The sequence below is a fragment of the Amblyomma mixtum genome, chromosome 2, assembly GCF_055824585.1.
Source record: "Amblyomma mixtum isolate Tamu chromosome 2, ASM5582458v1, whole genome shotgun sequence".
NCBI lineage: Eukaryota > Metazoa > Arthropoda > Arachnida > Ixodida > Ixodidae > Amblyomma > Amblyomma mixtum.
Window position 1 is genome coordinate 246,432,056 of NC_143013.1, and position 25,485 is coordinate 246,457,540.

The following is a 25,485-nucleotide window of genomic DNA, read 5'->3' on the forward strand; positions in this document are numbered from 1 at the left end:
AAAACGCACGTTTCGAGCCTTCTCGGTTTTGTTACTCATTTTACGGACGCTTTGTCTGCGCCGTACTTTAAGCTGCTCGGTAGGAAGAGTTCCGTTACGTAATTCTCGTGGCCTCAAAAAAAAAATAAGCATTAGGTCTTGTTGTGTAAAGTACGATATAGTCAAATGAAATTCTCTTCTAGCTGCGTAGTGCCGTGCATGCTCAGACTTTCCTCGCTGCAGTCGACTTCTTGACATATAAATGATAAATTAAGTGTCAAGGGTACGCTATAGTTTACCTGACTTCTTACATGAAAGGGTTATGGGAAAGAGCTTCCGCACTGTCTCCTTAGCGTCATCTTCAAAGGCAACAGTATATCTGACAGTGGCAAATAACTATGCATAGAGCGAGTAGCAAACAAGATAGTAAAATGTTATAATTTCACTAACAGCAAAATTACTAAAATAATGCAGTTAGCGAGGACATAGTCAGTCATATTCCAACTGACTTTGTTGCATCTCAGCGGTTCTCTACCACAGCGCAATGTAACTTTGCATGTTCGATAATGAGGCCCTGCTTTTTATTATAAGCAATCTGATTCATTTATATCCAAAGTGAAACGTCCTCTTTATGCACGTTAAAGGTCCTGAAATACACATTTTTCTTAGAGCTGGAAAAAAATACACCTTTGTATCAACTTCGCGAGCCTTTAGTCAGCTTCCTACTTTAACATAATATTCACCTGATCATAGCAGTTTTCTGAACACAGTGAATAGTATTCGGCAGTTGTGTATTAGTTAGTAGTGATCTGTGAGGAACATTTTTGAAAGTGTTGATTGAAAACTGTAAAGAAAGGTTTACAGCTGAAGCAATGAAATATTCTTTCAATTTGCAGCCTCGAGTTGCGCAACTGAGAAAACTCGATTTGCAGAATGCAGCGGCTCGCACTTGCTAAAAGAAAGGGCTAACAAGCGCAGATATTCCTTCGCTTTAGTCGACTAGGCAAATCAATCGGATTCAACTTTTTCGTCAGAAGATTTGATAAAACAAATTGCTTCAGTAAATATGCGTGCCTTCCGCACGTTTACGTTCGCGCTTTCTAGATTGAAGAAAAAGCGACAATTCGGAGCTCTTTCCCGCGCACAGTGAAGACGTTAGCCAAAAATTTAATATACAGAATAGTCTTACAGAAACGAAGTTCACTTTAACTTGATTTGAAAATCTTTTGGCCGTCGTTTATCTTCGATAGAGAAGTGTGCGCGCGTGTCCGCGCGTGTGCGCTTACAAAACTGGAGAGGTAACGTCTCAAAGACGATCTAGTCACTCTCAAGATATACATTCATTTTCAGGAGAGCAAGCTGCCGGGCTAGTTGGTGAAGCATGTTAAATTGAATTCAGCGCAAAAAAAACAGACAAGGAACAAAGAGAGACAGACTGAGACAACACGAGCGCTCGTGTTGTCTCAGTATGTCTCTCTTTGTCCCTTGTCTGTTTTTTTGCACTGAATTCAATTTAACATTCATTTTCGAAGGCAGGAAAATTAATTTACCTCGGTGTTAATGAAATCATCAGCTAGCGTTCATTATGGTAAAAGTGCTTAAGCTTTTCTTTTTCTGCTTATTATTTTGTTGCTGTCGTAGGTACTAAACTTTTACGCTCATTGATATGCCATTGCATGCTGTCTTATAAGTGCCGAAATACTAATTCATCATTTCATTCTCATTCATCATAAACGAGTTTACCTTCGTTGCGTAACTTAGGCTTCCTCGAATTATTTTGGCACCCACTGCTACCTTATACAAATAAATCGTTCAGATTCATCTCCCCGTCTACCTCCCTGCCACTCCCCGAAACCTTGGAAAAGAAACGGCTCTGCTGCACTAGCAAACGACGAGTGATGTACAGTACATGTTCCTTCATTGTACGTCTTCTCCTGCATATTTTCGCTAGGATATAGTTTGACTTTTTCTTCATTCGATGCATCTGTTCTCCTGTCTTTTAGCCTAGCCTCTGTCACATACTCTTACATATAGGTCGCCGCGCTTTCCTCTTTTAAACTTGCGTCCTTTTCGTGTTAGGCCTCTCGAGTTAAAAGCAATGGCAGTGTTGTTTGGTTGATTTTTTTTGGAAATGAAATGGCGCAATATCTGTCTCGCATATATCGGCGGACACCTGAACCGCGCCGAGAGGGAAGGGATAAATTAGAGACTGCGAGAAAGGAAGGAAAAGGGGCAGTAGTGGAGGTCTCCGAAATAATTTCTACCACCTGTGGATCTTTAACGTGCACTGACATTGCACAGCACACGGGCGCCTTTTGCGTTTATAGACTACGATATACGCAACGATAATCTGAATAGGCTGCGCGGCTTATCTGCTGCCGAAGGCAGTCCTACCTTCCTCGCTTCTCTTACGGCGCGGCTCAGGTGTCTACCGAGATATGTGGAGAGAGATACTGCACCAAAACCAAATTACCAATTTTACCAACCAGCCATGCGAATGCCTTGAGCTTTGCTGCATCGTGGTGCTGTTGATGGGATGTGCGCTAGGGGCTTCTCATTACCACTCGTAAGCGCATGCTGTTCACCACTCGCTTAGTGCACTTCACGCACAATGTCTTCTCACCATAGGCTACGCCATGTTGGATCTATAGAGTAAACAGTGAGCAATCTTTGAAAATAGCGAGAGAACAACCGGGTGATGAGGCTCACAAATGATATTCTTTTCAACGCAATATTCGTTAAATTTGGGAAAGAACATTGTGCGAAAAAGTTATTATGGTATGTATAGAGTCTCTTCCATGGTTTTGAGACGGTTATTCTATTAAATAAAACCTTAAACTGGCAAAAATATTGTGATTTAATTATGTGAGGGTCATTGTGAGTAAAGATTCGTATTTTAGCCTATTTTTAAATTCTACTTTTACTCTAAGATTAACTAGCCGTAAGGTAACTCACATAACCTTGTACTTAGCGCATAGCAGCTTCAGTTGCCACACTGCCACTTACCAGCACGTCTATCACTACTACACCGAAAACTTCAGCCTATTCCTTGCCCCGTCTTCCTTCCACCACCCACCCTTCTGTCACTTCTCATGGAACGGGACTGGTTTATTTCGAAGGCGGCTTGAAATCGGAGGCCGAATAGCATCGCCATATGACCGGAGTGCGCCGAAGTCCACAACAGATTCATCTTTTTCTTCAGTTCTGAGCGGCCACATGCTCGTGAAGAGGCCTATCGTCGTCTTACGCGTCTCCAGTGCTGTTAACCCAGACAAGCAGTAGCCACACACAGCCGGAGACAGAGCGAGATAGAGAGCGAAAAAAACTTTATTATATGAAAGGAAAGGAATTCGGGGCACGCCCGTGGGTCTCAGCACGACCCCACTGCACTCAAGTGTTTGCGTTCCTAAGGTCCATAACACTGGCAGCCCTACTGGTGGCGGTGGTCTGCACGGCCGGGTCCTCCGAGTGCAGCAGGGTCTCCCAGTCCTCCCTGGTCTTCACTAGCTCGAAGAAATATTTTGTCTTGGTTATTACAGTGTGCTGAGTAGCAAAGTACCATGCGTTATCACTGTGAATACTGGTCCCAAAGCAGGCACTAACCAAAAGCCCTAACCGTTTCTCCTGATAGCACGATATATCTAAGTGACTGTACATTTACCTGACGTCTGGGCTCTTGTGACAATGGCTATTCGAGCTAGTCATCGCAAAGGTTTAGCCTGCCGAGCGCTGTTCACACCCGCGGTGAGTGCCGTTAATAGAGCAGCGGTTCAGGCGCAAAAACGTTTAGTTTCTTCGGATCTCCATCGGGGGAGTGTAGAGGTTCTGAGTGCGTCAGGACCTCGATATGCAGAGACGATGTTACTGCTGTTACGAAGCCGGCGCCGCTAGCGTTTCAGCCGAGTGTGTAGCAATGCCTTGCTTTCTCGGCTGGCCATAAGGAAAGGCCAGGAACACGAAATCTGCATCAAGAACCGGCCGACTGCGTAACGGACCGTGGCTGTTCGCAATTTTGCTTATGGCGTTTTCCGGCGCAACTCTGGCGGCCTTGAGTGCTGCTAAACTTCTGAATAGCTTTCGCGTTTTTTTTTTTTTGCTCTTCTCTCTGGCTGAACATGCGCAGACATTTCACTAACTCACTTTGCGGCGATCTCAGTTTCGTCATTTTGCACTGAATGTCATTTCTTCGTGTTTTTCTCTTGCTAAACTGGTCGAAGCTTGCCTAGAGTTCTTGCTCTCGCTAGAGACCGACAGTTTCTTTTATTTTCAATTTGTGGTATCTATTCCTTTCACTGGTTTATTCTCACGTTTCTTGTTTCAATGGGCGCTTGACGCCACGTCGCTGCCTTTAACTTTGTGCATTTCTGACGCAGTTTTTAGTTCTACACGTTCTTTTTGAATCGTTATTTAATTAGAGTGCTGTGTTGTTCCGCCTTTACTGCCCGACTCTCGGCTTTTATGAGGATGTGGCAGCAGCACTGATGCATTAATGTGGTAAGCAAATGCTGCTTTTCCTTGTTGCCTAACCAGATGCGAAATGCGCGTGCAGCACACAGAAGTCCCTCCTCTCCCTCTGCTACTAACATCACGGCGGAGAAGTTTGCACCCCGTCATCATTTCCTAGTGCTGCCTTATTGTTTTACTCTTGATTCAAGATGTCTCATAACGACGTGATCACATTCTTTCGCTATTCTGCGAAACGGGAAGTCATTTTCAAGTAGTGTTTTTCCTAAAGCGAAATATTCAATTCGTTTTCTCGATGCAAGCCATCAGTATTTTTGTCTAGTATTTCTGGAGTGGCTGTAGCTTGTTTCGCTCCATCTAGCTGCATTTCCTTGGCTCATGGATGATGCGTAGACGGCGGCAGTTTTTTTTCATTATTATGAGCAAAATGCGATGAGGTAATAAATCAGTGCACTGTTATGAGTGAATTTAAGAACTGTAGTTTGCGATGTCGCCTGTAAGCGGTGGCCGAAGCTTGAAATTAACAGAACTGGTTTTGCAAAACTGTTCTACTGCAGCAGGCAAGCAACTAGGCTAAGGGCAAAATGATATTTTTAAAATGTTACAGTTTAAGATTAATAAACTTTCTTCTGATTCGAAGAAAATTTTTCGAAGCTTCAAAATTTTTCATCCGTGTTTGTTTATGGCCTTCCTCATGTCTTCCCAAATTGTTTCTGCTCACAATTACCGGTAGTTAGCAAGGCAGAAAATTTGATCGTGTTTAAAGGCCACGAGCAAAGTTTGTACCTGCACAATTTGTTGTTCATGTATGTTAATGCTTATGTGCAAGCAGGGCTTATCCGGGCTGTTTCTTTTTTTGTTATCTTGTACAGTCCTTCATTGCCGAAAACAGGAATGAGTTGTCGCAACTGGCGTTTTGTTTCGGTTACGTTGTATTTATTCTATTCTTGATGTGTACGACAGCACTCTGCAGTTATCAGTGCACGTTACACCGTTTTTTTTTTGTTTTTTGGACTTTGTATCCTTGGCCTCAATTTTTGTACCCGAATATCATTCGTTCTCATCTCTTCAACGTGGCTTGCGGTGGGGGGTCCTTTAAGCACTTTGAGCTGCCATGAAGGAAAGGGAAAATAAAGAGGAGCCTAGAGCCACCAAAATGTCTCCGACTTCTCTGTCTTTTTTAGACTCTTTGTTTGGTTTCGAGGGCGAAATGTTCGAAAGCACGTAACCGCCGTACGTGGATGGCACAAAAGCTAGCGTAGTCAACCATCATGCCGTTTTCATAGTGTACTTGACCCGTACGTGTTGTAGTATGTGTGTCACGTCTTTGGCTGCCGTACGCCATCCAAGGCTATACTGGAACCCATCCCATAGCTTCTTGTACCAAGACGTGACTACGGCATTCCACAGATGCCAAGGCAAGCTGTGCTTGCGTGAAAAATGATGAAAATTCAAAGGTTAAGCAGACAGGGAAGGCGCACGTTCACTACAGCACTGAACATGTGCCCACTCGTCCTCGATGTGTACAGAGTTCTCCGGGGCCTCAGTGACGTGAGCCGAATATCTTCTTCAAACTGCCGTAGTGTTTTTTCATTTATCTCGGCAGAAATTGTGTTTTTCTGTTCAGCAGCTGAAACTTTTCCATGGCGTGGGGAACCTCCCATCCATTCACTGGCCGCCTGCTGCTTAAGTAGCAGCCTCTAGCAGCCAACTGTGCGCGCAAAGCTCCCAGTATTAACTCAGCAACTTTGGGTTCCTGGTTGACAAATTTCCGCGCTCTACGTAGGATGAAATAGCCGCACTCAGGCTTACCTTGAGTGTACTCTTGTTTGTTTCGTCGTTTTGACGCATCTCTAACGCGAGCTTAGCTTCAAGTACGGTTTTTAGGAGCTCTCCTTAGTTCTCTATACTTCTCTCGTTAGAAGACACGCACTCATCCTGGCAAAAGCAACGTTAGCTGAAAGCCCTTCCGTCCGAACGCTTATTAAAAAAGAACTTGTGCGCAACTTTTGTGCGTTTAAAGGAGCTGATCAATTACTTCTGCACATGTGATCCATCTAGCCTGTGCACATAACTTGCGATTTAGTAGTCTAGATGACGACATGATCGGCAACAAAACTGGAAACTTCCTTTTCCAGACAGGCTTATACTTGTTTTACTTTGGTTACGTATTGCGCACATCGCCTAGGTTTCCGCAAATAAAGAATTGAGGACATCGCTGTGCTGACGTCTTATGGTTTATGTCTATGTTGCTCAGTAACGAATAGAGAACTTTCTAACCTTTAGCGCAAAAATCCTTGTCGTTGCTTTGCGCAACGGCGAATGAAAACATGACAAACTGTGGCAAGTTCTGAAAGTTTGATTTGTAAATAATTTGCGATATGTAGTCCTACAGCTGTGTCCACCGCGGTGGCTCAGTGGCTATGGTGCTCGGCTGCTGACCCGAAAGACGCGGGTTCGATCCCGGTCGCGGCGGCCGAATTTCTTTGGAGGAGAAATTCTAGAGGCCCGTGTACTGTGCGATGTCAGTGCACGTTAAAGAACTCCAGGTGGTCGAAATTTCCGGAGCCCTCCACTACGGCGTCTCTCATAGCCTTAGTCGCTTTGGGACGTTAAACCCCATAAACCAAACCAAACCACTTATGTATCGGACTGATAAAGTCAAGGGGAGAAGCGTTTTGGGCATACAGCACGATGCCTTCATGGTTGACTATTTTACTCAATTTATTCTTTCAGAAGGCATCATGCTTAAAGACTTCTCGCTTTCAGCAATCGGCTCCGCTTGTATACAACACGGTGGTGTTGTAAACTGAAGGGGCTCTTAAAATACCCAGGACTGTAAACAGGACACATGTAGCGCTTTGAAGACACGTACATATACGCAAGGGACAACACGAGGGCTTCGTGTCTTCAAAACTTTGCATGGCAGGGAGCAATGAAGATGTTGTCCGTTAATTGGTTTAAACTTCGCCGTTCCTTGCTGTGCACTACATCGAGAAGATGAAACTTTTGTGATAGATACAACTACCACAGTTCTGTTACCCCTTTTTTCATTCCTTTGGAACACGAAAACAAGGATGCAATTGCCAATTGCATCCCCGAAAGGGAAGCTATGCAGTACTCTGGAAAACTATACAAGCCTGCATCTGAAATGTGGTCTCGGCTCGTCACTGAACTAACCCCCATCTCTCTCCTAGATTCATGTCAAAGAGTCACTGGTTATTATATAATGAGTCCTGTTATCTTTATCATAGTTTAAGAACACTACCATACTTTTGTTTACTCTTTGTTCGTTTTTGTTCTCTAGGGCCGAGTTGCTTGCGCCAGTCCTGGGGGTCATTCGGCCAACGACGAGTGCGACCACCCAAGATAGGCGATTTGCCGCGGTAAGTTGGCGCTGCTTTCCGTTCTTTTTCAAGCGATTTCTCGTGAGTCATATTGCTGTTCAGGAGGGAAATTGGTGCCAGCATTTAGCACGCCTGGGTGCTAAATGCTTAATCATCCACCTATATCTCTCCAAGGAAAACATCCTGGAATGAGGAGCCGTCAGCAATTTCTTTATGGTCTGATGTCTTCAAAGCGCAATCCAAACTGCTAGTAGAAAACTGCAAAGAGCTAATTTGTACGCTGAAATCAGGATACCGGCTTACCTTCGATATCAAAATACAAACTACACGTGTTTGATCATCACGCTCGCGGAGTTAATTCTGAAACTAGGTAGAAAGACCTTTACTTCACATCACACACGTTTACATCTCACAGTTTTGCAACACACACCTTGAACCGAAACGGCGCAAATCTTAATCCTATCTACGCACGCTCCATGCGGCGATTATTGAAGCCTATTTAAATGATGCTCTTTTGGTGAAGTATTCATTGTGAACAATGTTTTCGTGCTGGAAGCTGAAACGTCAACAATGATCCTTTTTTACATTCGGGCGTCTCTGGTTTTAAAAAGAATATTACTTTGATTAAAATTCTTTTTGTTCTCTCGACACACTTTCTAAAACGTTGGTTTAGGCTATCGATGCTGATCAGCAATAGTTATGAGCCTTCATTTTTTTTAGCGATATTATTTCTGCGCCTTTAAACTCCCTGAAATAATCGAAGCGTAGCTGTCTCGAACATGCATCGGCATCCTTTGCGAGGGAGTTAGTGGTTATTAAAGAGAAGACCCCTCGGCGGCACGGCACCATGTTAGCTTCATTGTAGCTTGCCTCTAGCCGCGATGAGTGAGACTAGAGAGCCGGCGACGGTCTGGGATGTCAGCGCCCGGAGGCATTAAAGCTCGGCGCTTCCTGGGGCGCTTCGACGCATAAGGTGCTTGCGCACAGAAGTGTTCCGAGCATGAAACAGTACGAAAGGGTTTGGGATGCATCGCTTCTTATTTGCTACTATGAGGCTGAGCTTGCTCTACGCTCAGAGGCGTTTTCTGCCTGACGTAAAGAAAATTCTGGCAGCGCTGTCATGTGACCAGCCTAAGAAACATTATTCATCGTCCTGTGCATGTGCTAGGGATTTCACTCTGGTTTGGTCGCCTCAACCCTCGTAGTAGCGTTCCTTCTTGCTCAGAATATGTTTTTATTATTGCTTGCTGCCTTTTTCGCAACGTCCTTCTGTTCATGTTTTCGTTCTGTTCACAATTTTGTGTTCTTTCATCTTGATGAGCCGCCTCGATCTGACATCGATCTACAGCAAGTTTTTCGGTTGTTTCTGGTTGTTTAAGTAACACGACATTTTTACTCAATCTCTTATTTTGTTTGCGGAGCACAAAAAGTTCATCGGCCTCTTGTATTGCAAAGAAGTCGTGGGAGTGGCAAGCGCATGATTTCCCTGCGGACGCAGCAAAAACGGTACATCAGACACATTAAAGTTCTCGCAGATGGACAATGGGAGGGTTGTTGGCAACGATGCCTGTAGAGGATGACTTGATGGTGAGTCTTCCCTTAGGGCAATTAAACTTTTTGTCTAAAAAAAGAAAGCCTTCTTTGGCGCTTTCTCCGTATAAGTCCCTGCACATAAGTCACATCGATGACTTTCGGTATTGCATTTTCTGCATAACTTTTATCTAAGCTGTTGGGATCGGCTGCGTCGTTCTTTGTGTTTAAGCAGATGCTTTAGCAGATTATGTTTGAGCAGACCTTATTCTGTGGTTGAATAAACCACTAATAATTGTTTACAGTTGGAAGCTTGGCTGTACAAGGTTCTGCTTCGCCGTTGCCCCAGCTGCACCTGTAAAAAAAATAATGATTAAAAACAATCTAATCGTTTCTTCCGGCGCAACCATCCTGCAGCGGGACTAGAATCTCACACCCATGGGAAATCATCCATTGCCTGCGTGGCTACCAGCGGCCGACCTTGACCCCTCACTCTGTGTAGGCTAGTGACCGCGCCAGGTAAATTGCGTACCTTGTCCCTTTATACGGTGACATGCCGGGGAGCTGTCGCAACAACAGCAAAGAGCAAGAAGAACATCTAAGAGTTGATAACGTCACCTTGGTTAATCTCTAGCATGAGGCGTGGGAGTGCACAAAAAGCACTCAAAGAGGACGTCATGGTTCGCGCACCTGACATGATAACATGTTGCAAAGCGCACTTCGTATTTTTCTAAAGGCACCTGGGCTTCGAAGTTGTTCACCTCATTAAATTATAACTAAGGGAACATGTGATTTTAAGGACGTTGTGAGATTACAATAATTATCTAGGCATCTTTGCCTTAATAGGAAGTGTTATAACGTTTGCGGTTAGTCATGTTTCATATTTTAGTCTTCTGTGCAACTATGTTTCTCCTCGACTCCTCCTCTAAAGTAAATGCCGTTATTGTTGTTGCTGTGCACCCACATGCACACGCACGCACGTAGCAGCAGTCAGACACAAGAACAGTGTTCGATGTAGGCATTGCTTTCATCACCTGAGAAGCGCAATGCACGGAACTGAGCTGGTTGCTGTAACATAGCCGCCACCTTCTACTTTCGATCTTGCGTGGAGAAGACGATGGTGCAGTAGCCAGGCTATTGGGAGCACTTTTGAAAGCTTTCTTTACACTACACTGGCACGCAGCTTCCTCTCCTGCTTCTCTGTTCCCAAAGGGCTGCTCAGTCTCTTACGTCCTGACGAGGGTTATTAAAGTCTGTCCCTTGCGACAGAGGACACTGCCGTCCCTATGTGTCGCTTTGAAGGCCGCAAAACCGGCAGCACCAAACTGAAGTGCCAGGCCGCGCGTGTAGTGTGAATAAAAGGGGATGAAAGGCGCCAGGAATCACGGAAAGCACGGAGCGAGGAGCGCCTGGCGTCTTGTTACACCCTGATGCCCTGATTTGAGTATTACCAGAAAAAGCGAGAGATGATAATCCCAACAGCTTCTTTGAAACAGTTCGATAGGTGGCGTAGTAAGCGGGTGCTGTTCCCTGACGACGACTGTCATACTTGTGTGTCGATTTGTGGCCCAAAACGCTAAGGATTAAAATGCGGAAAGCTTTAAGCAGTTGCCCCTGGAATGCATATTAATAAGACCCAATTAATGTAGCCAGCGGAGGATTATGAATGTCGGAGTCAGTGTGACAGCACGTATAAGCTGGAATTTCTTGATGCGCATCAATTTTATCCCTTGTTAATCTCTTCATCTCTACCTGTACGATCTTGCTTAGTTTTCGGCTGTATTCAGATCAGGATATTGTGTATTTAAAGCAGTTCAGAAAAAGGATTTGAGTTGCTTCTTTAATGCCTTTCTTAGCGGCCTTCCTACATGTGCAGTTGCTGATTACGTGCGGCGCAGCGTCTAGCTTGGCAGCTTGCTAATAAGCGCTAGCCCTGGAGAGGGACTGCCTAATCCCGACGGCCGTCAACCTTGGCAACTGAGTCCTCTGCGAGAGCCATGGCATCATGAAGTGTTTGATTTGCGCACTGTCTCATGTGGCCACGTGGAACGCGGGGATTTATATTTAGATTACGGTGGCCTTAATTGGGGTCCTGAGTGATAAGGCGAAAGCGCAGGAACGCGACAGACGTGTCAGAGTGAGCTGAATGCAGCGCCTTGCTTGATTCGCGCTTCTCCCCGTCGCACTATCTCTGTTAATGAATTATTCAGCCATGCATGATAAATGTAATTAAATACAGAATGAACCCTCATCCCGTGTTTAATTACATCTTCGACCCCGTGTAAAGGGGGAGGTCTGCACCCGATAAACGGGTGTCAGCTGAGCAAAACAGTATGGGTGCCGTTTTTGAAATTTGGCACTCTGGTGGTCAGAGTAAAGACGAATTTGTTTCATTCAGGTCTTAGCACCTTTCCAGCAGCACAATGACAAGTTGTGTTGTTGTCTGATGTAGAGTACCTGTATTCATTAGGACAGTGGTGAAGATCTCTAAAGCATGAAAAATGTCCCTTAAGGCCCTGGATATAAAATATTTTGGAAGGGCTGTGAACAGACGACGAACTCAGCTGTTTCCTTTCTGTCGGCTTGAACCTATTACTTTGCTTCATTATGGACCCCAGAACCGAAGTAAGCAATTAGACCGTGGTTACACTGAGCTGAGAGGCATTCATTAATCAACAGCTGACGAGGGCTGTTGATTTTTATACGTATAAAAAAAATAAATGACTAATGTGGGCTCAAGGTTGTGCACTAAAAGAGAAATCCTGTTCTCATTCTGATTATTTCTCGTGCTTGTTTTCACATCATGAGGCGTTATCTGCAACCTTGGCATCAGACTCTTTGCTTGGGCATAGAAATATAGTTCCTGTCACCAGAACAGCATGCGCACCTGTCCTGTTTTATAACCGACTGCTCGGCACACGCCATTCGATAGGCACCACACGACATTGCGTGATGTCGTGTTACATATTGCATGTTACGTAATGAAATAAAATAACGCCTTGCGCTGCTTGCCTAAGTGTGTGTTTCAGCGAACGTTTTCGTTCAGTTTCCGCCGCCTCTTACTCGTTAGAAGCCGTACTGAAGAAAAGAAAGAAACGATAAAATGGGAAGTGGAACATCCCGAAGCGATGCATGCACATTAGTGACGCCGTAGTGAAGAGCTACGAGTTAATATACACCACTTGGAGTTCTTTAACTTGCGCTGATACCGCACACTGCATGAGAGCGTTTGCGTCCCGCATCCATTGAAACGCGACCACCGTGCCCTTGATTTAGCCCGTGTCCTCCCCCTCAGTTGGCACCGACGCGAGTGCTCAAGAAAAGAAAGCCGCAATCGCTAAAGAACCTAAATGCACGGAGTCCGGAATTTCATTGTGTTGTCCTCAGGGAAGTTTCAAAATTGCGAAGAATTTGGCTTCCGCGAGCACTCCACCAGTCCAGACTTCAAAACCTCTCTTTATCTCTAATACATGTTTTAGAAGTGGCGTGCTAAATTTTCTGCCTGATTGGTTCACGATGGAAGCGATGAGTATAAATTTAATAGCTTCATGGTCGTAAGCAGTTGTAGTTTTTTTTTATTTTTCCCGCCAAGACACTGTCCTGATGACGTGCAAAGGCTGTTGATGCATTTTGTTGACTTCGTAAGTATTTCCTGATTGGGTTTCGATTTTTACTGAGATGCATTCTTGAAATTGTTATTCGCACTACAACCGAGAGAGGCTTATTTAGAGATACAAGTAGAGAGGTCGATCAGAGGCGTCTTTATCTGGCCTGCTACGCTGGAATGGGGGAGAGAAAGAGAGAAATGGTTATGATTGTGACAGTGTGAGCATATGTAACCAACGAAGGCAACCTTTCGTATCCATCCTCAGAACAAGCCTTTCTCTTTACGAGGCCCCATTTTGTCTGATGCAGGGAGCGTGATTTAGAGTTACAAACGAGAGCAGGAAGCCTCCCGCTTGTGTCACCGATTTTGCATGCTAAAATTCATACCTTCGATACAAGCTCGAATTAGTAACTCACTGATTGCGTCTGGCGCAGCTGTTGGAGCTCAGGACAGTGTACTCTCAACCTACGTGAAATCAAAATCAGCCGTGCTGGCTGTCTACTTGATTATACTCTCCAGAGGTGAGCAATAATTTGGTTTGTCAGCGTTAAAGAGAATATCTTTCTCTGGGTGCTCCCATGAACATACGAAAGTTCGAGGGACACTTAAACTCCTCATCAAATGTAAGATAAAATAGCTAATGGGTCCGTTTAGTGGCCTTGGGTCCTCTTTGCTGATGACTTTGCTGATGCAGACAGTGTTTTTTGTTTTTTCGTTTGATTTAAATTTATATTTTTCATTTTTGCTTGGTTTCATTTGTTTACTGCAAGACACGAGGCTTCCCTTTAATCCAGTCGAACGAAATGTTAATTAGCAGTCTAGGTTTAAGGCGACCGGCTGGACCATTTTTCTTTTTAGGGTGCAGCGCCACAACATGGACTGGCGCTTTAAAGGGAGACTAGGTGCCGGACACGTGGAGAGGGGAGTGTTCTCAAGCACTCGCGCAGAGCAGACGTGTTGTTCGCTGGCCGTCGCCGCTCATAGCTTTTCAAGCCGTCTTCATTAAGTATGGGACCGCGTCCAGCGGGCACGTTGTGGGCGAAATTTCTTTTCTCTCTGTGGTGTGATGTCACGATCCTGGAGACGAATGAGAAATTTTGCAGTGGCGTCGACACTGTTGCACTGTGTGATCGTTGCTGCGTGTTTGAATTACCCGCACGAGGTCATATATCTGTTGCGTTCGACCTTCTCGACAAATTCGGGTTTGCTCGAACGGCAACACCGAAGCCGGGTCATCCGCTTAACGGAAGCCTTAGCGCTTCCGCCTTAATTACATTTTATGTCGAACAGCTCTTTCTATATCACCTTTCTCCATGCACTGGGCAGAGCGTCTCTATGCCCACAGAAACATACAATGACTTGTGGTGCAATATTTCGCAATGAAGAAGGCATATTTTAATAAACATTCAATACGCGTATATATGCTCGTGACAAGGCAAAACAAAAGAAGTAAAGTCGAGGAGGCGTCTTAGTCTACTTGTAAACATAGTGAAACGCGGATGAAGACAAGTGCTCTTGTTTCAACTTTGCCTAGTGGACTGAGGGTCCACATCGACTAGTGGTTATTTTGTGTTGTGTTGTCAACAGTACGATCTTCTTGCCTTCTCTGCATTTATGTATGTGGTGAAATACCAGACACTTTGGATTTCATCACTTGATCGGAGCAGGACATTAATTTAGATGAAGAAAGAGAAATTCTGAACTTTTCAAGTTGTTCAGAATTTCTCTGTTGGCGTATTATTCTTATAAAGGCGACTACATGGGATCACACCGAGTGTCCACTAACTTCTAGAGGCACTTAGGTTGCAGAACTGGGGCGGTTGTAGAAAAGAACTCCGTAAAACACACATACTTATTGTAAGCTATGCACCCTCTGTCTATAGGTTATACGGATGTAGTCCTTCTGTTTTCGTGTTCTATGGCGTGGATTCGCAGGCCTCCGTGCGTCGACGACTGCAGCGATGACGAGCCTATGCGCAGCAAGGTCCCCAACATGGCGACAGCCGGTTCACCACCCCACTGCTGCGCCGAGATTCTGGACGGCCTCTGTCTTGGCCGCCTGAACAGCGGCGGCAGCGGTTCGCCCACGGCCCAGCTCCAGCGCCGCTACCCGTGGGAAGGTCCGGGAGAGGACCCCGTCTGCGAAGCCATGCCGGCGCAGAGGCGGGAGCCCCGCTTCTCCACTTCCTCGTCCTCGGCTGCCTCGACGCCCGACGAGGGCAGCAGTGGCGCTGTTTCGTCCGCGGCCGAGGACATCGAAAGGTGTGCTGTCCCGCCCATAGTCGATGCTCGTCCAATGGACGCTGCAAATTATTGGAAAAATAAAAAGAAGGCTTAGCTACGTTTCGTTGTACACCTTACAAGTAAGCCAAGTACTAGAGATTAAGTCTATAAATACATTGCTTTGGACACTGGTTCTCCCACAGCAAGGTAGAATTACAATTAGCACACGTCATGGCTGTCGTCCCGTTGCCCCTCTCTAGTGACTTTGTGCCAATATGTTGGTAGGGGGCAAACTAATCATCAGAAACGAAAGCGAAGAGAGAATAGGCTAGCACCCGTAGATCCATTATATTGAAGGCAATCTTACAGCAATCTAAGAGCTGTGTGCTGAGCGGCCAAAAACGTATTATAGATTGTCTACAAACGTGCATAACACGCTGCTTGCTTTAAGAATTGAGAGTATCAGCCGCATGTATGGCCTTGACTTAACTGCCAGCAACTTGCGAAACAGGGCACTGGCGTCACCTGCGTGCTTGCGTCTCCTCTTCCCGGCCGTTCAGGCTGTCGCTGTCGCCATGCCGGCGCGTGTCGAGTCCGTTCCTGGCTGCACCCGAGCTGGTCCCGCCGGAATTCCTGCCGTCGCCGCGGCTGCAGCGGTCGCCGTCGCCGCAGCGTCCGCCGCCCGACAGCCCGCCCCCGGAGGCTGCCGGCGCCGGAGACCTGCAGCGAAGGCGCCGCCTTCCGCGCATCACCTACTCCATGTCCCAGGTGGGGGAAGCGAAAGCACCGCGGCGATTTTTTTTTATGAAACCAGATACTTCAGTGGAACCACTTAGTTCATAGACTGAAGGAAAACCTGTGTTTTGGCAATTTAGTTCAACATAGCACAAGCGTACCGCGACTAAGAGAGGTATGAACAAGACTCTAATTTCTAGCGTGATTCTTATTTTCTGTGTGTCTTGTGTTTGACTCAGTGTTCTCGGCGCTTCAAGCTTTTTGTTTAGTTACTAACTGTTCTACTATGAGCAGAATACCGTTTTAGATTTGAATTTCATTAAAAGCTCCACCTTTAGTGGTCACTGCACCCCAAGACACGTGTCAGCACATTCGAGCAAACAGAGCTACAAATTGAAGACAAGTGTTGAGCGCTTGTGCAGCTGCGTGAATGTGCAAACATTCTCGGTGGGCACTGGAAACAATCAACGGCTCTGATAACTGAAACTACGACAGGACATCACTTGCACAGCCGGTCTTGTGGTTTTTTAGCAAAGACCGAGGTTCGCTAAGCAGCCCAGGGGACGCAGTGAGGAACAAGGCTTCGACAGAGGATAAATGACCGACAGTGATACTGATGGACACGGCTCAAGTATGTTTGAGCAGCCATGAAATGAAGAGCAGATTTCTTGAAAACCTCGTTTCATCATGGCACATGTCAAAATTATAAAGTCGTGGACACGCGCTGCAGGCTTCATCTGACAAATAGGTTTTAGGATATTGAGATGAGTCGCAGTCCATAAAATGTCTCTCCGAGGGAAAACTGGGTGAAGGCACACTGCGGATTTCTAATAAGGCTTAAAATCTTCGTCAGCTAGGAACTGCTTTTTGCAGGTCGCTTATGAATAGTGTTCAAATCTGCTTTCAAAAAGTGGGCCCCTTCTGTGAGTCTTCTTATTGTGACGGAAAGTGGAAGTTAAAATTAAGAAGGCGCTCTCACCGTTACTATTTGTTGAAATGAGCAGCACTGACCTCATTCTGGCCGACGAAGCTTTCTGTCGCCTTTTTTGAGGTAAATGTTTGTAACCATACCGTCCACCTTTGCGTTTTCTTTTAACTAAGTTCACACTTCGCTTTCTGCAATTTGTGCCCCATCTCTCGATTGCCTGACTAAGAGTACAACCCCGTATGACTTGTTTCCTGAGCATCTGAAGGCTGGGCCAAAATTTATGCTTGCCTTCATTCGATTATGCTTCTAGAGGCACTGATAATTTGTTTTTGTGGTGTCGGACAGGTCATATTGAGATAAGTTTTCTTCGACAGTGAGCAACTGCCAGCCATTACAAGATGAGCGAAGGCTTCTGTGGGCCTAACGACACATCACACGTGTTTAGGCGGTAGCACTTGTTGAAGCTGAAATCATAGAGCAAAAACATGTGCTACTGTGCAAGAAGTGATGAAGTCCGCATCTTTCCTTACATATGATGGCCTACAAAACATGCCATTCTACGGTGCCTCCCAAATCGAGTTCCAATGGAATCTTGCTGATGTTACCTCTTCCAAATGGCCGTTACCGATTGAAAGGCGTGTGCATTTGTCATCATTGTCCTTCGTTCATTACTTTGAAAGCCTTAGGGCATGAAGAACCCGCGTTCAGACATTCACTAAGTGGGTCGCGTTGCTGATACTGGAAACCCTTCTCACGCAAATGTGACACCATCGTCGGAAGAGGGCAACCCGACAGGCTATACGGCTTCCTAGTATGTTCTTTTGAGGCCAGAATTGCTATCTGCTACGGCGGAATATGGAAATATTACCTTCCTGTAGGCTGTTCGCGAGGCATATGGGGCCAGCGGGGAAGTGGTTGAAGACAGGGAAATGAACAGAGCTTTAGCATCTTTTTGCACTCCTTTTCAATAGAACTAGTTTCTCTATCTTTCAGTTCAGATACCTATATGCAATTCTTAGGCCGTACGTACGTGACAGAAAAGCCCTCAATTCAATAATACACTCACGCAGGACTCCCACCTAGTGGGCCCCGGACCCGAGCGCGCGCTGTACCCGGCGCTGCCGTACTCACCGTTCAGCTCCCCTTCGTCGTCGCCCAGACTGGGCCGCAGCATCCGCGAGTCCCGCAGGGTCTCCATCGAGGCCCATAAGGGCTACACGCAGCTCAACCAGTACAGGCTCAAGGAGGAGATCGGACAGGTGAGACCATGCCCAGCATTGTGGTCTTATGGACTGCGGGGTTTAGTACAAAAGCACGACTTCACGCGATTGAACCTGCTCATCGAGTTTGTGTGGAGCTTGACCTTCAGGTTGACCTTGGACAAACCATAAGTAAATAAATAAAACATTGTCGCGACTGTGACTCGAACCCGCGGCGGCGGGAACAGGTCAGCTTCGCTGCTCTCCACACGAGAACACTACGCTGCCGCCGCATCCGATCGCGCCCCGTCTTAAACTGCAATACACTATTGCACTGCGCACTGCCAATCGTCGGACTCTTCAAATACTACTACTATGGATCTAATCTACAGACTGCCGCGCTGTGCGCTGCACTTCGTCATTTTTATCAACTAATATTACTATAGAACTGATATCGTCGCCAGACGTCCTGACAACCCAGTAAAGCAGTACCATAACCCAACCAGGTTAATCAAGTGCTTTCGCATGTCTAGTTCGTTAAAACCCTACCTTTGTTTTTCGTACCGAGCACTGCTCCTGTTTTATGGCTCTGAATAAAATGCCAGCCGCTTATATTGCATCAAAAGTAGAGAAACAGCTCACTTCTCGCGTTCCCATTGAAACTTCAAACGCCACGAGGACTGTTGAGTTAGAAAGAATAAAGACGAGCGTTCCTGCCGCAGTCCAAATGCGAGGACCTCTGGCAGTGTAGAAGATTTCACACTAGACGATTCGAAAGCATTTTGAGCTGGTGCCTTGAGTGTTTTTTACAGCTGTCATGCATGTATTCCTGAAATTAAAGATAACAAATCGAGGCATCTCTGCGTGGACGGCGCATCGTGGTACTCGACGCTACTAACTTATGTCGCTTGAGGCTGAGCGGTCTCTGGTACGCAAAAGAAAATTCGTATTAAATTTACTGCAGCAACTTATTGCTTTACGTGACAAAATTCTTTCAATGTACCGGAAGTGCGATCCTCAGTTCGCCTTGTTCTCTGCATAATTCTAAAAATATTCAAATCCGATAACTCGTCCCAACAGCCCTTTCCTTATTGCTACCATTCATTATCGCACGTAAAGTGAAAGATGGTGTTGAGGTCTCTAGGCAACAGAAATAAACAGTGCCATTTACTAGCAGGGTCCAATAAAAGAGGATAATTTACAGAAAAAACTAGGTCTCTTGTCTGGTTCAAATGGCAAAACTCCACGAAGCTGGCTTTCTAAAATGGAAAGTATGATATTCAGTTTTGCAGAGCCCTTGTAGCACAGTATTCGCTCTGCCTTCAGAGAATTCTGAAGTATAGTTGTGAGAGAAACGAAGATGATTCGCCACTCCCGAATGGTCAAACTACTTCCTGCTACTGCCAACGATACCTTGTTCAAGAAGTTTTGACAGGTCAACATTGACAGGAATCTATAGGGAACAGCGAGATTTATTCTCATGAATGGCATGTCGTACAGTGCTGCTATCATGAATAGGCTAATGAGCAGACATAAAAACCGCAGATAGTACTATTATAGAGCTGAATATCATGACGCGCGAATTTAATTATTGAACGCAAAATACAGTTTGTATTCTCATATAACTAGGGAATGTAAAGAAGTAGGTTAAATAACGAAGCGCTGGCTATTATTCATAAAATTGAGCCGTATCTCGGTCCTGTTCTGGCGCACACGTAATCATGAAACAGCAGTCCCGCCACCTGCGTGGTTTTTAATGAGAAAAATAAAAATGTATGCATGAGGACTCAGATTTCTACAAGCCTATTTCACTGTTACTGTAAGTAAGCGTTAAGTCAGACTGTGAAGTGCTCGCATTGTTTGTAACGCTGCCTGATAAATTAGCTCTCCTTGGGGATAGGTAATTGAAGCCGTATAAAGGGTCTTTTCATTGGCAATGTCTCTAGGGTTTTTATGCAACGTTTTTGATGTGATTTCAGGGCTCCTTCGGAATTGTGAAGCTGGCGTACAGTGAAGAAGACGACAGCCATTATGTAAGTGTATACAAGGAATGGTCTTATCGTGACTACGTAAAGTTATGTAGTTGATTGGCGTTTTCCTTACGACCCATGATTCTTCCTAATATTCCTCTCCTGCAGAATTCCTTTTGCGAATGAATTTAGTAAGAGCGCAAATATTTTCCTTCTGCTTTACTAGCGGTCAACAATCTAGATTTCTGTGCACTGGTGGCGTTGTTAATCGCACTCACGGAAGATGAGTTTTTAGCTACCGTGTTGTTAATGAAAGTTGTTCCCTGTAATAAGTACAAGTCACTTTAAGCGAACACTGTTTCCGTCCGCGTGTTTCTTTGTAATAAGCGTATATTTTGTCCTTACGTACTTCTTTGTATTCTTTCTGTGCTTCTAGTCAAATTCAACTCATTACTCAACCATTTACAAAGGCATTTCCGTTGAACAACGTGCATTGTGCCGTCAAATGCTGTAAAATACAGGGACGGTCCCTCGTCATGCTGCTGTTTGAACCAGCTCTTTTGCGGCCTCTCCTGTTTTTGTACGCAAGGAAAATAAATAAACAAACAAATATGTAAAAATAAAAATGCGCAATAAATATGGTTTAAAGAATCCCATCTTAAAACATTTTTAGAGAATCGGATAAGCAGTGGAGAGCTTGCATGCCCTGATCAGAATAGCACAGATCGCGTAATCGGTGCTTCTTAACTTCCACATTCAACCTTTACCTCTTCCTAAGCCTAGGCTTTGTGCAGGGCTCATTTGCGACAAAAAGCTGTAAAACCGAGGAAGAAACAAGCGATAAGGAGGAAGCTCTATTTCACTGATGTTTCGGGCATTCTGGTGTCTTTGGAGCTTTGTTACAACTCGCTAAATACTACAAATTAGCGCTAGTGTCAGCCTCAAAGGCTTATTAACAGCACGTCTTAGTTTAAGGTTGGTGCACATTTGTTTACTGTCGTCTGAATAAAGCTACATGGTACAAAAAGTGCTCAGAGCATCAAATCACCGTGCAGGGCTTTTTTTGTGCAAGTCACCAGTGATACAGCTAAAAATTCTTTTCTGCTTTTATTTTATGGAACACAACAAGGTAACCAAACTAGAATTGGCGTTTCTGATATCTTTCACTGCGCTTTCTATATTCTCTCATTCTCACGACGCACCCTGCAGCGCCCGTATTATAGCCAGCGCTTCACACAATAAATATGATTAATAAAGACGCTTTTCTCTGAAATTCTTCGCACCTGGTGTGTTAGTCTTGTCTTGTAGTATTCGCTACTTAAGAGGCTGCACTAGTCCCTCAATTTTTGTGAAGGTTTCTCGACAAGACATAACTTTTCAGACATGCTGTTTTATAGATAGGTTGAATAGCAAATAGGCACAACAATTTCTTTCGTATAGCACATACCTTCCCAGACGTAACGGGAACACCAGCAAAAATCTTATCGTCTGAAAACACTTAGTTTGCATACATGCATCGTTTTGACCATCCGGCGCTAATCGTTAACGCTCTCAGTACTTCGCTAACTTTGCTAGTCTTTTAAGTTATTATAAACAGCATAATTATTGGTTTTTCTACTGAGAGTGTTTGCTATTGCTTGAGAAATATTTTTGCCTTTTTTTTGCAGGCAATGAAGATCTTGTCCAAGAAAAAGCTTTTGAAGAGGGCTGGCATGTTCGGTGAGTTCGTCCAATATTGCCAAAATATTGCCCGCATCAACTGTGATGGCGAACTGTTGGAAAAAAGCGAGCAGAGCTTTCCTTCTTTATTGTTAGCCCAAGTTACCGTTCTTGTCTTCACTTGACAGTTTTCTTACAATCGTGATAGATTAACTTCAACAAATTTGGTTTGATTAGGACTTTGCCGTGATGGATTATCACAGAGACTGTCTGCTTTGATCCTCCATTATTTTTTCGCTAATGAGTACACGTGCCGACAAAATAGCAAAATATGCAAATTTCATATCTGCCTAATTCGTCAGAAAAGTGACTAATTAGCAGAATGTAACGCACAATCACCGGTAAGATCTCTTACGAGTACTGGGAATAAAGTGGAGGTTTCTTCGTTTTCATTTGCGCTGCGACTTTTTTTCTTTCAGAGCGGTGAGGTGCCCAGCGTTTGACTTAAGCTCTACAGATGCGGCAATAAAAACATACAGCACAGCATCTTTAGTGTGCGCAATGCTGTGGTTAAAAAAAATTACCCGGTAGTTCATACAGCTCAAATTCCCTTTATCTCAAGTGCTCCTGAACAAGTTAGTGCATCGATGGCTCTCCTGAAGTCTTTCTTTTTGTCCACTCACTTCTCGCTGATTACTGTGCTTTAGCTAGCGGTGTATACTAATTTGTCTGCATTGAAAATGGTTCACAATGTTAACCCAGTAGAATACGGTGTTGGAGAACTCCAGATGAATGCAGCGCCATATGCGGCTCAAAAACTGGGGTTAGGAATGTGAAATACCTCGCCAAGAAGTGGATTTGCATTGAGTTAGCCGCACTTTTGCCTTCTGGATACGATTCCTCGTTGGAACCGGACTTTGCCGTTTGTATCTTTCACTTCTTTATTAATTTGTTATTTCTAAGCACGAAGGAGGAAGTATCACCCGCACAACCGTGCTCTAAAAACGAGTCGAGAAAACGTTGTCTGGTCATAATTACAGTCTTTATCTTTTATAACCTCGATGCTCACTTATCGTGACCCGTCACTTGAGAACCCTGCTCCAGACTCTCTTTAAAGAGTATGCTTGCCGATGGCTACAAGCTTGGCCACAGCCTGTCTCGAAGCGGGAACAACATGCTATGGTGAAAGTCGCGCCATCGCCACGTCAACATTAGCCATGCCTTGTATGAACTTGCTGTTCTGCAAACATACGGAGCTCACAGTTCCATCATTCCAGAATTAATGAACCAGCATTGCTCTGATGTTTACCGAGCGATGCGTTGAAGTAGCGGACAACCTGGCGTTTGTGGACGCATTGCTGGATTCGGCATGCCGGCTTTGTCTCATTCTTGCCGCCTTCTTGTCATGCTTCGCGGCTATTTCAGCAGTCGGATGAACAGGCGCTGCCTTAATGCCCAAGCTGTGCTGTTTACGGCTGGTTACGGCTCAATGAGATGCAGCTGCAGTGGGTTAAAAAAGCTCTTGGATATTGCTTAATGGTTATTTTTGATATAAAATTCGTCCTGCCTTGGAGCCCAAGCTTTAGTCTACTGTTTTCTAGCACAGCTCGTCATCCTAACCTCTTTGCATTTTGTTGGTTGAATTTCCTGCTATTTTTACACCGGAGGGGTCGAATGAAGTTTTCCCTAGAATCCCGTTTTCTTGCTTGTTGCTTATACACTTCCTGTATTTTATTGGATACAGACTAGATAGCGTGTTTTATGAGAGCATATGTCTGCCTTTGTGTTTTTCGTTTCGTTCAGTATCTTTGTCTCTAAGCGGCTCTTGGTAGCTCTATCGAGTGGGCGACATTGCTCTGTGTGGGCAGACTTATTACTTGCCGTTCTACACTCATCACCAAGGGTGGACTTTTGAGCGTTTTTTACTGATCAGACTCTCTCTCGATCTTCTTTAGGACGCCAGCCGCCCCCGCGGAAAGGACGCAGCAATAGCACTAGCAACCCCTTGGACCAAGTATACCATGAAATAGCCGTCCTCAAAAAACTCAATCACCCAAACATCGTGAAGTTGGTAGAGGTAAGCAGATTTTATACCTGGGGTTTCCGTCAGGAATTATATACCCAGTGATGCTATATTTACGCTTTACTATTCCAAAGCCTTGAGACATAATTATGTCGGTGCCCTTTGTACAAGTGATTGCACAAAAAGACGATATTAATTTCGTAATGGAGTTTAATTAAAATACATTGATTGAATAAAAAAACTAACAGTTTCTTGGTTTAGGTTTTTTGGCGGAAGGTTAAACTGTGAAATTACAGCAGCCAACAACGTGGGCGACTACAGTCCTTAAATTCTCTGATTCCGCTTTGTGGTTCTAAATCTCGAGCGTCAAAAATAGCTTTTCAAAGCAGGTCGAGTTGTCATTGAAAACTGATAAAATGGCATCGCTAGAATTTCTAATGCAGCCAATACAGACGAGTTTGTGTGTTTCATTATGCACAAGTTAAGATTAGTTCGCCGACGATACCTTGCGAAGCAACGCCACTTGAGAAAGAGGCAAGCGGGATACCCAACTAAACAAGCCTCTGAAACACTATTTTTGAGCTTGATACTTGGAACCACAATACCAATTCAGGAACTTAAAAAAATTGCGCCTCTTTCAGTGTTTGCGACCTTACATATCGTAATATTGCTACGGGTCGACGCAGAGACGATGAGGCAGACGAAGTGAGAGGGCGCTTGGCGCGTGCTCGGGCTCTGAATCCTGCGCGGTGGCTTGTGTCTTGGCGTCCGGTGCGCCCTGTGCTTGTGTTGTGTTCAGTGTGACTGCACCAGTGTTCTGCGGGGTGTGAACGTCTCCTGCCACGTAACATCTTGGTGGAGGTGAGGACTTTCCCCTTCCTCTCGTTCTGGCCTATTCCATCACGGAGCTTCGCAGCGGTCGCTACACCGGGACCGCTACAATGACGCAGCCCGGTGACTCGCCAAGTCCCACTGCCACTACATTCATGGTCATGGCTCATCCCCGTGACCCCGACATCTTCTCCGGTGCCTCAACTGAAAACGTCGACAGATGGATCTTGATGTATGAACGCGTCAGCGCCCATAACAGGTGGGACCCCACCGTCATGCTGGCCAACGTCATTTTCTATTTGTCTGGCACAGCGAGGCAATGGTACGAAACCCATGAAGACGAATTAACGAGTTGGGACACCTTTAAAGAAAAGCTTCGCGCTCTCTTCGGACCTCCGGATGCTTCGAAGCTCGCAGCCCAAAAACATCTCGACTCGCGTGCTCAGTCCACCTCTGAAAGTTACATCACGTATATTCAAGACGTCCTTGCCTTATGTCACCAGGTTGACAACTCCATGTCGGAATCGAAAAAGGTGGGCCACATCCTAAAAGGGATCGCGGACGACGCTTTTCATTTACTTCTCTGCAAAGGCAGTGATACCGTGGATGCCCTTATTAAGGAGTGCCGTCTCTTCGAGCAAGTAAAGAGCCGGCGCATTTTTCCACAATTTCAAAGACTTCCCCATACGGCCGCCACATCTTCGTGTGTTTTGCAGCAGCCGCCAACTAGCCCACCTCCAACTTCGCCTCTCAACATCAACGACACAGTCACCCGGATCGTTCGCCGCGAAATAGAGGCCTGTGCACCTGCGGCCCTCCAACCTACCATCCCCAGTCACCCCTTGCCCGATGTGTCCCTTATTCAAGCCGTCGTACGAGAGGAACTCGCAAATTTGAATCTCTCACCTGCCATCTGTTCCATCGGGAACTCTAGCGTCCGGCCACCAACCAGGAATGCTTACCGTCCCAGGGCTCCGAACTTTCGTCGCT

The 25,485-nt window shown here is 45.3% G+C and overlaps 1 protein-coding gene across 3 annotated transcripts in view; it reads left to right on the forward strand.

Annotated features, from left to right (window-relative positions):
- LOC149363330 (calcium/calmodulin-dependent protein kinase kinase 1-like) overlaps nt 1–25,485 on the forward strand; it is a 211,885-nt gene that overhangs the window by 151,174 nt on the left and 35,226 nt on the right. For all 3 annotated transcript variants that reach the window (XM_089573457.1, XM_089573459.1, XM_089573458.1), the window contains exons 2-8: nt 7,751–7,829; nt 14,863–15,189; nt 15,711–15,918; nt 17,884–18,072; nt 19,992–20,045; nt 21,650–21,701; nt 23,597–23,718. In XM_089573457.1, coding sequence (XP_089429583.1) covers nt 7,751–7,829; nt 14,863–15,189; nt 15,711–15,918; nt 17,884–18,072; nt 19,992–20,045; nt 21,650–21,701; nt 23,597–23,718 — 1,031 coding nt within the window. The remainder of the gene's footprint in view (nt 1–7,750; nt 7,830–14,862; nt 15,190–15,710; nt 15,919–17,883; nt 18,073–19,991; nt 20,046–21,649; nt 21,702–23,596; nt 23,719–25,485) is intronic.